Source organism: Phoenix dactylifera, chromosome 1 (genome assembly GCF_009389715.1).
Source record: "Phoenix dactylifera cultivar Barhee BC4 chromosome 1, palm_55x_up_171113_PBpolish2nd_filt_p, whole genome shotgun sequence".
Classification (NCBI taxonomy): domain Eukaryota; kingdom Viridiplantae; phylum Streptophyta; class Magnoliopsida; order Arecales; family Arecaceae; genus Phoenix; species Phoenix dactylifera.
In genome coordinates this window covers 30,227,094-30,243,880 of record NC_052392.1, presented here as the reverse complement: position 1 = coordinate 30,243,880, position 16,787 = coordinate 30,227,094, and the positions used below count along the sequence as shown (strand labels likewise).

Genomic DNA, 16,787 nt, shown 5'->3' with positions numbered 1-16,787 from the left:
TTTATTTGTTGGTACTTAATATGATTATAATATCATAATAATAAGTAGAAATTGGATCAATTTTTACATTATATACAAGACTCCAAAAGTGAAAGTGATAAATTTTTTTTTTCAGAAATGTTTTATCAATGCATAGTCATTTTTACGTATCGCAAATTCAAAAATGCTATTCGTTCCTCCGTCTCATTTCCATCCATATGTATGAAATACATTATATATATGAAGTTGACTGAATTTTCATATGACCAGTAAATAGAATATGCATTCCATCACAACCAAAACGATTCATATATGTTGATAAAAAGTGAGTCAAAAATGATTTTTTTTTTGATAAATAGGAAACTTAAGAATAAAATGAAAATGAGGAAATGTCCACAATGCCTGAATTAGTCGGATTCCGTTTGAGATATTTTTGTACTATTCGTGCAATTTGGGATCTTTATTTTGAGCAACCAGTTGTCCAAGTCTTTACAATGCTTTCAATTGTGAGGGATAAACTGATGAAAAGAAAGGTAAAGAGTGTCTTAGTTCTCTATCCACCAGGAGAAAAGCTTATTGAAATCAATACATCGATCATGCAATATATAAAAGTTTTTACTTTGTTGCAAATGTGAAATTTCCTAGTGTTGATATGATGTTTGTAAGTTCGCATATGCATCCTATTTGCTTCTCATATAGTTTGTGGCTCCAATAAATAATCCAAAGTTAGAATCTTTAAAGATTGGTTACAACTACGTGCTTGTTCTATCCTTCATTTGGACAGTTACGCAGATGGCTGTGGAAATAATTTATCATATGAATTTCTATGTTACAGCGCACGCCAGGTCTCACAGTGGCCAGGGCAGAGTTGCACGCAGCGTGGGAGGATATATCCTCTGCGTGGCACGTACTTGGTATGGAGCAGGTATGCTTTGAGGGAGATTCTTTTGTGGTTATCGACTAGCTCCGAGGGGCGGACCGGTTTGGAGATGGTCATCCCCTTATTCGGGAGATCCGTATGATGGCGCGGTTGATGGGTGAGATTCAGATTGGACATGTGTTTTGGAAGACGAACAGGGCTGCAGACTGGGCCGCCTCCTTTGTTGCTCGGCATTTCGAGGATTTTTTTTGGACATCTGTCTCAGACATTCACCCCTCTTTGTATCTTTTACTTTCCTGCGATTTGGCAGGTTGTACCCACATTAGGGTTATATGAAATTAGTAGCCGTTTTTAACGAAAAAAATAAATAAATAAAATAAAATAAAAATTTTCTATGTGACGGATAGAGCAAAGCCAGTAAATATAAGTTATAATCTATCGCTTTTCTCAACCCGTCCCGGAAGCAAAGCCCGCTCCCTGCCCCCTTCTCACCATCGCAGCGAGAGCTCTATCCTATATGACGTCCCGTTCGCTCTCAGAGCATCACTTCTTAAACCCTAATCCATCTCTCTCCCAATGACACGCCCGTTCCTCCCTCGCGATTCCCATGGCTAGCCCTGAAGCCGAGCTCCATCCCACCCCTTCGCCGCTCCAATCCCCGCTCCCAGAGGTGCTCTAATCCCCCGCTCCCGCCTCCTCTCCTTCCATCCGGTCCCATGGAGCTCGCCGCGTCGAGTTCTCTCCTTTTCTCTCACATTTCTCTTCGCCGAACCCCACCAAGAATCCGTTTTTGCTCCAAGAAAAGATCAAATTCCCCCAAATCTTTGATTTCTTGCAACTCGATCGGTCCTGAAGAATCCGATGAGAAAGAAACCAAGAAATCTCGCATTGGATTGCTCCAGCTCTCCGTAACCCTAACCGTGATCTCCTCTTCGCTCCCACAATCCCCGGCCCAAGCCAAGGTAGCGGAGAAGAAGCGGCCGGCGAAGAAAAGCACAGAGGCTCTCTCCCCCGAAGAGCTCAAGTCTTGGTCTCGTGGACTTCCGACCGTCGGCGATCGGATCCCGTACACCGAAATCTTGAATCTGAAGGAAGAGGGAAAGCTCAAGCACATCGTAAAATTGCCTTCTGTCAATTTGAAGCAGCGACCAGATCCGGTATTGGTCATTCTTGAAGATTCTAGGGTTTTGAGGACGGTGCTTCCGACCATCGAGAGGGATGATAAGTTTTGGGAATCGTGGGATAGGTTGCAGTTGAATTCTGTTTGTATTAATGCGTATACTCCGCCGATTAGGAAGCCAGAGGTTCCGAGCCCCTACTTGGGGTGGTTGGCGAAGTTTCCAATGTTGTTCTTGAAACCGAAGCCGAAGTCGAAGCGGGCTTTAGAGCTTGAGAAGGCTTGGAAGGAGCTGGCGGAGAGGAGGAAGATGGAGCTGGCGACGGTGAGGCAGGAGAGGGAGGAGATGGAGAAGGCTCTCAGAGCTCAGAAGAAGGCTGATGAGAGGAAGAGGAGATTGGAGGTGAGGAAGGCCAAGCACGAGGAGTCCCTTCGGCAGGCGAGAAAGAACTACCAGCACATGGCGCTTGTGTGGGCTGACATGGCGAGGGACAAGAATGTCGCAACTGCTATTGGGGCTTTGATATTCTTTATTTTTTATAGGACCGTCGTGCTTAGCTACAGGAAGCAGCAGAAAGATTATGAAGACAGGCTCAAGATAGAGAAGGCCGAGGCAGAGGAGCGGAAGAAGATGAGGGAGTTGGAGAGGGATTTGGTGGGACTTGAGGGTAGTGGTGAGGATGAGAGTGAGGAGAAAGGAGAGCAGAATCCTTACCTTAAGATGGCAATGAAGTTTATGCAGTCCGGTGCTCGAGTACGACGTGCAAATAGCAAGCGGCTGCCTCAATACATGGAAAGGGGTGGTGTAGATGTAAAGTTCAGTGATGTTGCTGGTCTTGGGAACATACGTCTTGAGCTTGAGGAGATCGTTAAGTTTTTCACACTGGGAGAAATGTACCGGAGGCGAGGAGTGAGGATACCAGGTTAGGATTTTGCAGTCATCTGACTTGATGATATATATTCTCCAAGTATTTATTTTACCATGGTACCTTCTTACTAGTTATGAGTAATAAAACTATATTAAAAAATAAATATATTAGGAAATAAACACTTTTTGATTGCCGGACTTGTGATTCTTGTTATATTTGCATCTCTTCTCTCTGTAACTGCTTCGAAATGTTTGATAAATATGATGTACATGATGTGCTAGACTTTAACTCTCTCGTCACTAGTTATTGCCTATTCATGAAGCTTGATGTGTTGTCCATGCTCTTTCCTTAGAACAATAACTTGTAAACATGGTATTATATGCTGTTGACTTTAGATATAAGTTGCATCAAACCAGGAGAACAATATTTCGACATGCACTTACATATGTACTGATCAATTATTGGCTCTTAATATGCTTGAATTCTTCTTCTTTGTTTATAAGCCAAACTTTGTTGTCACTTACAATTCTTTTTTCCGGACTGCTCTTTTTTTGAACTTCTATAAGTTAAGCAAACTGGATTGGGCTCCAAAAAGATATCGTACTGCACTATGCTAGTGAGCGAGGCTGCTAGAGAATCAATTGAATTAATCCTTCCTAAATAATTGCTCCATGCACCTGGCTGTTTACAAGACTTAAGACTATTGAATTTCTTTTAACTATGCTAAGGACCACTTGAGGCCCAAGAGAGATATGCTTTAATAAGTGGGCTAAATGTCTAATCTTTAAGAGGTTCAGAAGAATAACTGAGCCTCTTATCTATGTCTTGACTGTAAAGCAACTGCATTTTTCCCTGATTTGATGCTTCTGGAGATTGGGACACCCCTCAGCATCTTGGTCTGTTTCACAGAGTTGGGACACCCCTCAGCATCTTGGTCTGTTTCACAGAGTTAGAATTCTTTGTAGACATAGGTATAAACTTAACAGAACTACTGACAAAATTATCATTCTTGAGCTGGAAATTTCAGTTCAGCGCTTTGTTCTCTTAGAATCAGAGCAGGTGTAGGAGCACTCCACAGTGGTGGGTTGTATATCCTTTGTAAAAGGTTTGAAATAGCTCAACTTCAAAGACTTCAATCAACATTTGTAAGTTGTCTTCCTCGAGGCAATATTCAACAAATCCAAAAATTTGGAGTACTTCCTTTTCCATTGCAGAAATTTTGTTGTAAAAACTGATAATTGTTTTCTTGGTGGACTTGTCATCTTCCACATCTTCCAAGTTCATACTTAGATGCAGTTAATGTAATTAAGTCTTACCAGCATCACTGTGAAGGTAGCTAAGATTATCATCTCTTTCTTTGTATGCTACTTTCTTTTGTTGCATCATGTCTTGGAAAGTTCCCATAAGCTTATTTTTGCTGGCTTTATCTCCTCGTTTGATGATGCAAATCAAACATAGGTCATTATGAGATTGGGGCATATATGGAAACCTACCTGGTTTGTGGGAGAGTCCTATTAGATAGTTTCATATATGTTAGACATAATATGCGTATTTGAGTTTGTGTCATTGCTTGCCATCAAATATCTAGCCATCTATATGCATGAGTTTCAGGTGGATTTACCAGACCAAGTGGTCAAATGGTTTAGCTGTTATGTTGAACTAACTATTAGATACGCATCAGGCATTTTTTGTCACAGCTTCCTATCTAGATGATCTTTAGTGAGGTCTTTCCAGATTGGACTCATATCCTTCCCTTCATTAACCTGTGAACTTAGATACATGTGAGTTACAAGCATAACTATGGTGAAAAAAATTTCCTTGTCAACTTGGAGTTTGGGAAACATGCTTAGGGAATTGCTTTAGTTTGTGAGTGGAATTTAATGTGAAGCCGATGGCCTGAGTTGAATCTCTTTACTCGGTTGACTTCATTTGGCTTCTATTATATAGGAGGGAAGGAGGGAGGGAGATGCTGATGTGGGCCCATCATTGCTAGAGGCACCACTCCACGACCAAATGCTATATGAAAAAGAGGAAAGAAAGAAGAGTCACGCATATGTTTCTATTTTTGGTGGGCTTGTATAAACACCCATTACATACATATTTCAAGCAAGAGAAAGGATTTCAAAATAAAAAGTTAATTTGTCAATCGCTGTTCAGGGACAGAGTAACAGACTGGTCCAGGGGCACACTATAGTAGACTAGTTTCCTATTGGTTTCTTATAGGCTTACAAGAAATTTGATGCATTTCGTACTGGACTTTGTCCATTTCCCGTTTCTGCTATAAAGATTTCTCTAACTATCATTTTCTGCTTCTCGCTTATAAATCTGTTCGAGTCCAGTTCTCATATTGGCAATCTGCTTACATGTAAGTCCATAAGATTTTCAAGTCAACTTTATTTTCTTTTGATACCTCTCCATCTCAAAATAAGGCTCTTGTCTGCAAACAAGTTATTTTTCTATTGGCTACAATTCTTTTTTATGTAGTCCTTGACATGTTAGATGCATGCAAATTATTCAAAGAGAGTATTAGATTGATGGCAATGATCCCATATGCAAACTGATGAACTGTATCAGTTCTATGTATATTCTTTACTTATGTGATGTATTTGGAATTTTCATGTGATTGATTCAACGTGAAAGGGTATTTGATGGATGGATCTAATCTGATCAACCAATTAAAGGCTACATGTGCAATCTCAAAGAGCATTTATGTGATAGTTGCGATCCCATCATGTCCGGTGCATGTGGTAGACTCAGGTGGCATGTATATTTGATGGATAGTTGCAATCTCATCGAATATATCTCTTATGCCACATTGATGTTGGGTAGACCTGGGTGTCTTCTTCCATTCTTAGATGATAACTTGCATTATATTGGTAAACAAGGAAAAGTGCATAGAAGAGGGGCAATTAGTGTTTGATGGTGCATGGTAATTGCATCACAATATTCCAGAGCTACTCTATCTTCTATGTTCTACCAACATGTAATTCCATAAAGTCAAATGCTTGAAGAAAAGTTTGACTAATCTGTACTATTTATATAAAAATGATAGTCTTGAAATCATGGACCATTCTCTCTTGATTCAGTCTGTCATTGTATATTCCAAGAATATCCCTTCTATTTAATCTTAAAAAATATGTTAATTACCCCACTAACTTTCTTGCTCATGTTTACTACCACATGTGCTCTCTCTCCTTTTCCAATCGAATGAAACTCCTGTCATGAAACTCCAAAACATATTGGACTCTTTATCTTTCTTCATTTGACTCCCAAATAGATTCTTTGTTTCGACTCCTAAACTGATTGGACTCTATCACTTGCTCTTTCTTCTATATTCCCTTAAACATGCATTGCACATGCCTACTTGCTAGTATAGAGTTCATTCAGTTGTTCACTAAGCATGATTAATTAGTTTTCTTCTGCCTCAAGTATCCTTAAGGCTTCTATTTTGTTTTCATATGCTTTAGTTGTATTTATTGAACGTTTGTTGTGCAACTTATCATATCAATTTACCTGGCACTAAATGATTGCCGTTCAGGTGGCATACTACTGTGTGGGCCTCCTGGAGTGGGTAAGACGTTATTAGCAAAGGCTGTTGCTGGCGAGGCTGGTGTGAACTTTTTCTCAATTTCTGCGTCACAATTTGTAGAAATATATGTGGGTGTTGGAGCATCTCGTGTCCGTGCACTCTATCAAGAAGCAAAAGAGAATGTGAGACCTGTCAAGTTGCTCCAGTTTTTCTGTCTTTTTTAATTTGTTTCTTACAATTTTTTTTTAAATTCTTATTTTTCTTTGTTTGTACATTAATAGTCTGCTTGATGTTATATGAATAATTTTGTTTTAAAAGCTTTAGTGCTGTCAGCATCTTCATATTAATAAATTGATTTTTTTTTCAAAAAGATTAGGCTAATCCCCACCTTTCTACCCTATAGCCACTCCATCCCTTGAGGGCTGACTCCAACTGGAATCAAATCCCTACCCCCTTGCCCAAGTGGCAAAGGTGATATCCATCTGAGCAAGAGCTCAATGGTAACAATTTGCTTAAGCTATGCAAGTAGGTTTCTTTTTAACAAGAAAAGAGCTGTTTGAACTTTGAACATAATATGCTTTTCATTTCCTTGTTGATCAGATTAATTTGTGGGGCCATAATGTTCTCCTTATTCATAGATTGATATTCAGAAGATTATGTAAATATTACCTCTTGTCATATGCTAGGCTCCTTCTGTTGTGTTCATTGATGAGCTGGATGCTGTTGGAAGAGAACGTGGTCTAATTAAAGGTTCTGGTGGACAAGAACGAGATGCTACTCTCAATCAGGTAAGAAAATCAATATGAATTAGATATGAGCTATTTAATGATACTTATTGTTCTTGAAAGTATCTAATTATATTAACATCCTCGGATTCGCTGAAGCTCCTTGTGTGCTTGGATGGGTTTGAAGGAAGAGGTGATGTAATCACCATTGCTGCAACCAATAGACCAGATATTCTTGATCCGGCACTTGTGAGGCCTGGGCGGTTTGATAGGAAAATTTACATCCCAAAACCTAGCCTCATTGGCCGTGTTGAGATTCTGAAGGTATTGCTCCTCCATTGGTTTATTATGTTAATGCAGTTTTTCTTTCCCATAACTGTAGTATCCTATAGTTGCATTTCTGTTTTTCTGCTGGCCTTTTTCTCATAAGGGTTTTACTTCTTAGGTGAATTGAGCATTAAATCAGTCAGACTGGTTACAGCAAATTATGATTTCATTATAGCCAAAAAATGAAAAGACCACTGGATAAAACTTTTACATATATCTTGTCTGCTGTATTGGATGTCCCATCTTCAGACATCATGCTTTAAAATTTGTTCAGTTACTCCCATTGCATAAAGCTTGGTCATGGCATCTAACGGTCATCATTTTACATATCCATCTAGCCAAAATTTTTAGAAGTTCACAGGAAGAATTCTGTACTTTAAACTGTCGATTGCATGTTAAAAAGGTTGAGTTATATTAACCACATAAGCACACACCAGAAAGAAGATCCATCATTTAGTTTTCCTTCTAAATTTCTAATACTTGATATAGGCAGATGTTCTGCAAATATGTGTGACAATCCTTTACCAGCTGCTGTTAACAGGTCCATGCTCGTAAGAAACCAATGGCTGATGATGTTGATTATGTGGCTGTAGCTAGTATGACTGAGGGGATGGTTGGTGCTGAGTTGGCCAACATAGTTGAAATTGCTGCAATTAATATGATGCGTGATGGAAGGTCTGAGGTATGTCACCTCTTGTTAACTTCTGGCAGTACTTCGGAATTTCTTTGCTTAGTCTTGATTCTTGTAATATGAAAAAACGGCATATCCTTCTTTTCTTCATACAAAAATGCCTGCTTTCTGACCGAGATTCAGATGTGCATGTCTAATTTCAGTGTGATCAAATATGGTAAATAAAAAATGTATATAATAACATAAATTTTGAATTTTTATTATCTACTTCCGATTCTGACCCTCTCTATTATTCTGTGATTTTTCAAATATATATATAAATATTTGACCAGACAATCATAACTATATAGCCGGCATCTTATACGAACCTTTTCTCTGAGTAGCAAGATTAGAGTGTAAGCCAAAAAATTATAGGCACTGGCATTTGAAGTTTACATTCAATTTAGTCATTTCAAGCCGGCATGAGTAACAAGCCTTATACCAACTATATGGGGACAATTTCCTCTTCTATTTCTAGATTCTATAACACAAATCTGACCCCTTTTTTCCTAGGAATCTCTCGGATCTTTATTTGTATGTGTATGCCGAGGCCTGTACAACTTTTTTACTTGTTTAGTTGCAAATTCTGTGTCTGATAATGAACTTATTTCTGTTCCTAATTACCCTAGGTTAATCTCACATGGAATTCATACATGCAGTGTTCTTCCTGTGTGTTAGGTTCATATTTTCTTTTCAAGCATTTAATTTATATAACATTATCATAAAGCATTTGTTTTGAAGTTGCAGTGGGGGCACAACGATCACAGAAGAAGAACCCTTTTATATGTTTAGATAAATCTCAGAGTACCCTTTTACCACCATTTGTTATATTAAGCCATATTATTCTACTGGTGTTCTAGAGCATAATATATGCACGGATACACATCGAATCACATGCCTGTGTGCATAGACACACTAAAGCATATTCCACATATTTCTCATGATTTTCTTATGAGAGCTTGTGAAGATCCTGACTCTTATGTAACATATAGCTCTTGCTTTATGACCAGTTTTTTCATAAGTATTGGTATAAGTAGTATAGTGTTTGAATTCTTGCATATACACCAGAACTATAGCCATCAAGTTTTATCCCAAGTATCTGGGGTCAGCATACATATATGTACACAGATTTCGTTACTATTCTATAGGTGTATCTTAAATGGAGGGGAAGGAGGTGTGCAGTGTGCATGCATGTAGTGGGTTCTTGAGTACAATATTTCGAGAGTTTCACTTGCTTAGATGCCTTGCTGGTGTGTTGTCTGTTCTCTGGTCTTTATTTTGTTAAGGGATGGACTAACGTAATCTGCATGTTATGTCCATTATGTAACTTGATGGTAATATCTTGGCATAAATTTTGCTTTCCCATGTTTCTAGAGTTCAAGTTTTTACTCTAATTGCTAGCCATCAATCTAATGAGAATTACTTGCATTAGTGCAGATAACAACTGACGACTTATTACAAGCTGCACAAATAGAAGAAAGAGGATTTCTTGATAAAAAGGATCGAAGTCCGGAGATGTGGAAACGACTGGCCCTTAATGAAGCAGCTATGGCTGTTGTGGCTGTGAACTTTCCTGATATTAAAAATATTGAGTTTGTATTTCCTAAAGTTCCCTATTTCTTGCTTAATTTTCTTCAAACACAATCCATATTCTGCTTACATTTGTTCATTGCATCTGTCTTTGGGGCTATGAATTTTCTTGAATTGAAGAATATTAGAATATCTGCCTGATATTTTAATTTATTCCTTGCTCAGTTTTCTTTCGTGCAAACTAATTTTCTCCTTGCTGTGCTAGGAGTATCCATGATCATGCAATGAGATTTTTCCTTGATCATTGAAGATCTTTCAGGCTTATGAATAGAAAATGGCATATCATTTTGCTGTTATTACATTTTCACCACCTGTAGAGTAGAAATATTTATTCAGTGATTTTCAAAAGAAACAACAGATAACAATCGGTGCAACAACATTGCTTGCTATAAAAGGATTTAAGGCATGACACTTTGGCCTGTCTTGAAGACAAGTTGCTTGATCGGTTCCTGTGTCTGCATGAATTTGTGCGCAATCATTTGATCAACTACAATTTTGCTGCTCTTGAGATTCTTCTTAATAAGTCAGCACATAAATAATTTTGATGATATGCTAGTGTCTTGTTTGCTTCTACCAGGTTACCATTGCACCTCGAGCTGGCAGAGAACTAGGCTATGTGCGAGTGAAGATGGATCACATGAAATTTAAAGAAGGAATGCTTAGGTATTTTATGCCCTTTTCCGGATTAAGCACTTTGCATTAACTTCAATTCTCCAGTAGTGAAATGTGACTTCAAAATTAGGTTTAATAATAGCGGCTCTTCCCCTTGTTAGTTCCTCTAGGTAGTATTATTTTCTAAGAAAGTTTTGATTGTTAGACTTTCTTTTGATTTTTACAGCCGACAGTCCCTTCTTGATCACATCACTGTTCAAATAGCACCTCGTGCTGCTGATGAAATTTGGTATGGTGAAAATCAGGTATGAAACATTTAAAATATTGGGGTTTCTTTCTATCAGTTTTGATATTTGAACCCTTCTCTTCTCTACTGACTAAGAACTGGGCATCAATGTGTGACCTTTTATGCTTCTTGTTTGTACGGTTGTTGTTGGTGTTATTTATCTGTACATTGTAAAAGTTAGAAGAAATGCACTCCTTGAGGATAAAATGGCGAAATGGTTCAGATTCTATGGCATTCAACAAAGATGTGAGTGTTACTAGTGATAGGGGCTAGGGATGGATCTTCGTTTGCGACATAACAGCTAAAAACAGAGCGGATTTGAATATCTTGCAATTTACAAGAAAGGATTTGAAAATACTTGATGTATGTATAATATGGCTTTTAACAAGGATGTATTCTGAAGGACACATGCACATGCTTTGCAGCACTGGGCCATATCCATACCGGGCATATCAACTTGTATCAGTAGCGAACTAATACTCTGTATGCCTTCTATACGAAGTATCAATACCAAGAATCAGACTGTATAGACACTGTAACAGTTAGGTACCAGTATGGTACTGAAACATATACTGGGAACCTTGCTCATGTATGCAAACAGAGAATGTTGGAAGAGGCCTTATTAGTTATTGTAGATTGTGGTGGTCATGATCGTTTTATGATACCATAAATATATACTTCTGTGTACTTTTTTTTTTGTTTGCATGCGTGGGTGATTGATCAAATGGCTGCCAATAATTGGGAAAGTTTGTTATGACTTGTGACTATTATTGATTTTTGATTGAACATGAAGACCAAGGACTGGTCACTAAAACATTTGTCCCTGAGATGTCCATGTCTGAAATGACACGCATGCCTGACAGTGGAGATCAGTCCTAAGAAGAACTAGACTTATTACTCCTGCACAATTAGTGACTGTTTTTGCGATGGCATTCCCTTCTCTAAATACATGACCCTGCGTGGATAGTTGAGCTCATGTCAATTGTTCAATTGTTTGCCTTCAATCTTATGCTGGCATTTTCATCTGCATTTTCTCTTTTGAGGACATGTTTGCATGATTTTTTATCCACATATTGTGCATGTGTTTTGTTGTTTGTATCCATGTATGGATATCAATTTTACTATTGATTTTTTTTTCTTCCTGTTGTTGGGTCCTAAGATACCAGATTACATAGCATTAATTGGATCAGTGATTGGATGCTTGTAGGCAGCTATTTGTCTCAAACCAAATTTCCTCCTCTTTTGCTTGGTCTGATATAATTTCTGCTAGAAATTTTCTTGGGATTTTAGATTCTTATAATGGTCATTAGGGAAGCCAGTCATATGATTTGTGTTGCTTTAATTTGATCTTACGAGAGGGACCCTCATGAGATGAGAAGGCTTTCACTTCAATGAAAGCACTTCTGTATGTCAGGAACTTGATCATTCATCATGGACGCTTATGTGAATATGCATAACCACAACTCATTTATGGTAGTCCACACAATATTTGTGAGAAAAGTTACTTTGAGAAAACACTTCTAATATGAAGGTGATTTTTGATATAATATCTGTAACTTAGAGCTCCATGAGACAATGTTTTGCTGGGCAGAATGAATCTTTATCTTGTTGGCAACAAACTAACGACCAACTCTGACCATAGGTCCTGTTCAAGGCAAATGACATCTATATAAGCCAAGATATAAGAAACTACTGTGGCTTCTTTCTATTTGGCTCTTCATATATTGTTCATTTCATGTTTCCACTTGCCCACAAGATAAAAGGCTTCTAGTTGCAAAGATATTCACATATCTTCAGCCTCATACAATCATGACCTTGCTCTTCTGATTTTTGAATATTAGTGGTCGCCTATCATTGTTTTGGGCATGTTTCTGTTCACCTAACAAAGTTGTTTCCTGCTTATTATGGCTTACTGGACAATGCCTTTAAAGGTTCAAACTTCTGGTGTTTTATGGTTTATTGTTCTAATTATCTGGGGACTAATGTAACACAAATGGAAATTTTATGATATGGAACAGCTGAGTACGATTTGGGCAGAAACAGCAGACAATGCTAGGTCAGCTGCACGGAGTTTTGTTCTTGGTGGTCTTTCTGAAAAATATTATGGGCTATCTGACTTCTGGGTCGCAGATCGTATCAATGTATGCTTCATGAACTTATGTTTTGTGCCGCAATTGTTCCTCTCAGCTTATCATGTATGATAATATTTCTGTCATCAGGAAATTGATCTGGAGGCATTGCATGTTCTAAACAACTGCTATGAACTTGCAAAAGAGGTACCTGTGTTCATTAAACATCTAATTTCTTTTGGAAAAAGGTTAATTAGATGGCCTAACATATGCAATTGTAATTCATATTTTGCAGATTCTGCGACGTAATCGCCTCCTTATGGATTCTGTGGTCAATCGACTAGTTGATAAGAAAAGTCTCACCAAGCAGGAGTTTTTTAACCTGGTTAAGGAACATGGACATCTGGAGCCTATGCCACGCAATATTGTTGATATTAGGAATAGCAAACGCCTGCAGTTTCAACAAATGATGATGGCGCGAAAGGAATCAACCCATGGAAGCCGTCTGTGAGAGATGCCAAGAGAACTTACCTTAGGTATGGCATGTTGCTTTGGAACTTGCCAGATAATTTGCTGTCTTTTGAATTATGCTCCTTCCTATACATTAGTAGTTTCTCGATTGTCATTTTTGAAGTAATCGCATGTCCTTAGTTTTACTTGATGTTGATGTTTAAATTATAAGTGCTAATCACATAAACCATGTCAGATAATACAATTATCTCAAGAAGCCAATATCTATCATTTTCAGGGCCTGACTTTTATTGAGTTTCTCAGCTAAAAAGATATTGAAGATTATCAAGTGATCTGCTAGTTCCTAGTTTATGACATTTTTGCATTATAATAATCAATTGTTTTCTTTTATTGAGCACGTTGTCTGTTAATATCACATATTATTCACCTCAGCTCGCATGTTATGATTTTCTGTGACCTTTTGTGGATTATTTAATTAATTGCTTTTGACTAACAGCATCTTTTACTTGGATTGATATTGGATTATCTAATGGGCATGCAGGTCAGCAGACTAAATAACACCCCATGATGTTTTCTTTTTTCACAGACGCTGGCTTCCATAGCCCAGGATGGCTTCCCATTTATTTGGACGTGTTCTTATTTGCCAAATGCTGCACTCAATACCTGTCTAGAATCTGGTTCTGATTATTCTCCCATTATCAAATTTTCTTACTGCTAACCACTTGTGTGGTCATGGAAGGTGATGGCTCTTCCGATGCGGCCATTCCTGTTCTCTCAGGCCATTTCTCAGCTTTTTTTTTTTTTTTTTTGTGATAATCTCCCAAATTACCAATACAACTGCAACCATTGAGTTTGGTTGATTAAGAGGTTGTCCTGAGAGGTTTACTAGGTCCAGTTTCTCAGAGATCTGTTCACACAAGATTCACTTTGTAAGAATCTTTTATGTAGATAATAATTTATGCCCTGTTAGGATAAGCGGGTGTATAACTTCAATTTTTCAGAGATTTGAATGCAAAAGTGCTCTCCCAACACCCTGATCATGAGACTTCTATTGACTTTTCTCTCTTCTTTAGGAGCACAGCTCTGAGTATCTGTGGCTGGTGTAAAGCACTACTAGTGGATTACATCCAGCTGTAGGATTCCCAGTTCCTGCCTGCGTGGGGCCTCTCTGTGTTCCTTTTGTCTAACGTGCTAAATGTGCTGCCCCTTGAAAATTTTTTACCCTGCACAACAGATTCTACCGGTCAAGGAACTACGCATGGATATGAAATCATTAGCATGTGGTCGGTGTTATTGAAGGGAAGAAGTCCGTGTTTAACTACGCTATGATCTCACGTTCCAGGGCTGTGTCCACGGTTCATGTGGCCATCACTGTAGAAGTATTCTTTAAAAGATAGTATTCTTGGTAATGAATTTCATATTGGTATTTTGAATGCTGGTTGGTGCAGTACAGTACGTCCCCATGTAGATGCATGATGCGTCGATTGATACATGATACATTCTCATGTGTTTACTGAGTCCTTGTATTGTATCCATGTTGTATCTGAAAGCACGTGCCATGCTAGTCAGAGAGGTTGGCACTTAAGATCTTAATTTGAATTTTTTTTTTATAGTGATTGTAGAATCAGACCGTCACTGTATAAAATACTGGAAAAGAAATTTGAAAACGGGTAAAATTTTATACTTCAATAAAGCAACTGTAGAACTATTTTAAGATCACTGTATAAAGTATAGAAAATAAGATTAAATAAGATTAAATGTAGAGAGGAATTCTTGAATTGTTTGCTTATCCCTTAGACCGTTAATGTTTACTCTCAGCTTGTTAATGTTTATTCCTGAGCAGGTTGTATTAATTTTATTCAAACTTTCTCCTTGTCTTTTCAGGTTAAATGGATATTCTGTTAGTATTTATTACTTAGGATAAATGTTGATTTGCCCTGCTACATCCTAGGCGCTTACCCAAGAGGGACAATCATGAAGTCAAACTGGAGCTGCATACCACACTATCATATTACTTTATAGCAAGAAACTGAGAAGACATTCTCTAAAAATCAGGCTGTTTATTCCAGTTTTAGTTGCAAACAAAGAATTTGCAACTTAAGAAAAAAAAACACCATGCATTGGCCCCTTCTCAAAAGATAGCATTACAACAAACCTTAGAATTACTGTGTGTCAATTGCCAATGTAGATAACATCCAACAAAATTACATGCATTTCATCATATAACTATTAAAAGCTTTTGGTCTAGTACTCTGGTAATCCTTCAACCTCATCATCATATTATTGTTCATTGGAAGAATCCTCAATGACAGTGTGTTCCAAATCATCAACTTGCACAAATGTATAACAATGAAATTTGAAGATTTTGCCAAGCTCGATAGCACAAAGAATTAGCATAATACTTGCATATAGAGGTTTGAAAGACATCACATAGCATAATACTTGGCCTATCTATCTGATCATCGGACATAAAGAGTTTTGTCGAGCGATACATAACTGGCCACATTGCTTCCTCTATCTATAAATACTGGTTGGTGTGCTGAAGATAGTTATCAACGTATACACTTTCTGTATCCATCTATAGTGTAATTCCATCTAATTAGTACCAATGAACACAAAAAATAAATTGCAACATAATTCAACCCATAAATAAGGAACTTATATTCAACTACATTAAGTTAACTTGGAACCATTACCATTAAATGTGGTCAATTTTTTTAGTTCGTAAAGTTGAAGTTGCTAGCTCAATTATCTAATTTCTGTTGTTTTGCACTGTAATCCATCCATAAGACCAGCTCCTGTAGCAACAAAAATGTTGCATTCACACAGATAAGAGATTTTCACAGCAAAATTACCTCTATAAAAACTAATATTTAGAAAATAATCCATCAACCATTAATAAATGGAACATGCTGCAAAACACAAAGTAATTGATCTACTCCTATCTGTTGGTACAACATTATTTTCTCTTAGGAAAAGTTGTTTGTGTACGTTTCTTCTCCTAAAAGCTAAAGTTTAGTGTTTATTCCAGCAAACTAGGTGTTTATCATTTTAGGCTAAATGTTTATCATTGATATGTTAATGGTTATTACCGTAGGATAAATTTTTGTTACTTGGACCATGGAAAGTAATTGATTACATTTATTCATGCACCGGTTTGTAATAGAACATATTCAATTTATTTTTCTATACTTCTAACTCCTCAATGATGCTAGCTCTCTTTATCAAGCTCCAGACACTATAATTTGGTTTGCTTAAACAGTTTTCTATAGCAGATGCATGCTCCCATCCCTCACATTATTGTGATCTCGAAGGGCTTTGCCAGGTAGTGCAAACAACTAAGTAACAATCCTTTCACGGTCATTTTTTTTCTTCTGATAAGCAATTTAATCTTTTGAAGCACAAGCCCTCTCTTTATGACATTGGATGTAACAAAGCACGCATTAATCCCATTAATGCGTCAACTCTGGGAGAAGAGCAAGAACTAGAAGAATAGAGAGGAGAGAGAGGGTAGGCGGCGTCAACGCTGGGCATGGGCGTGTCCTAAGGGAGAGGGGCATGTCCTATCCCATTAATGCTTTTGTTTTTTTTTTCCTCTCACTGCAGCTGCTTGTGGAATAATTGTTAATGGCAGTTGGTACTTTAAGATGTCAACCAGGAGAT

The 16,787-nt window shown here is 37.7% G+C and overlaps 2 protein-coding genes across 6 annotated transcripts in view; one reads left to right on the top strand and one right to left on the bottom strand.

Moving 5' to 3' along the window:
- Positions 1–1,313: 1,313 nt before the first annotated feature.
- LOC103719540 (probable inactive ATP-dependent zinc metalloprotease FTSHI 2, chloroplastic) lies at positions 1,314–14,173 on the top strand. 2 transcript variants are annotated; one of them, XM_008808829.4, is made up of 12 exons: positions 1,314–2,899; positions 6,384–6,556; positions 7,061–7,162; positions 7,259–7,423; positions 7,968–8,108; positions 9,534–9,692; positions 10,264–10,349; positions 10,525–10,603; positions 12,603–12,725; positions 12,804–12,860; positions 12,949–13,189; positions 13,711–14,173. In XM_008808829.4, exons 1-11 carry the CDS (start codon positions 1,576–1,578, stop codon positions 13,162–13,164), a joined length of 2,625 nt encoding a protein of 874 aa, XP_008807051.1. In that variant the 5' UTR covers positions 1,314–1,575; the 3' UTR covers positions 13,165–13,189; positions 13,711–14,173. The 2 variants fall into 2 exon arrangements, with proteins under 2 accessions (XP_008807051.1, XP_008807052.1); XM_008808830.4 differs by having other exon boundaries at positions 13,666–14,173.
- A 1,172-nt stretch (positions 14,174–15,345) lies between these two features.
- Positions 15,346–16,787, bottom strand: part of LOC103719541 (cis-3-alkyl-4-alkyloxetan-2-one decarboxylase) — a 32,394-nt gene continuing 30,952 nt past the window's right edge. For 2 of the 4 annotated variants that reach the window (XM_026809409.2, XM_008808832.4), the window contains one exon: positions 15,362–15,922. The gene's annotated coding sequence lies outside the window, so the exon portion shown is untranslated. Of the gene's footprint in view, positions 15,923–16,787 lie in introns of all 4 variants that reach the window. The other 2 variants (XR_003387985.2, XR_605999.4) reach the window with 2 other exon arrangements.

Coding starts and splice junctions, on each gene's coding strand:
- LOC103719540 (XM_008808829.4), top strand. CDS start 1,576: ATGGAGCTCGCCGCGTCGAGTTCTCTCCTTTTCTCTCACATTTCTCTT. Junction 7,163..7,258: donor GAGATGCTACTCTCAATCAG/GTAAGAAAATCA, acceptor GATTCGCTGAAG/CTCCTTGTGTGCTTGGATGG. Junction 7,424..7,967: donor GCCGTGTTGAGATTCTGAAG/GTATTGCTCCTC, acceptor TGCTGTTAACAG/GTCCATGCTCGTAAGAAACC.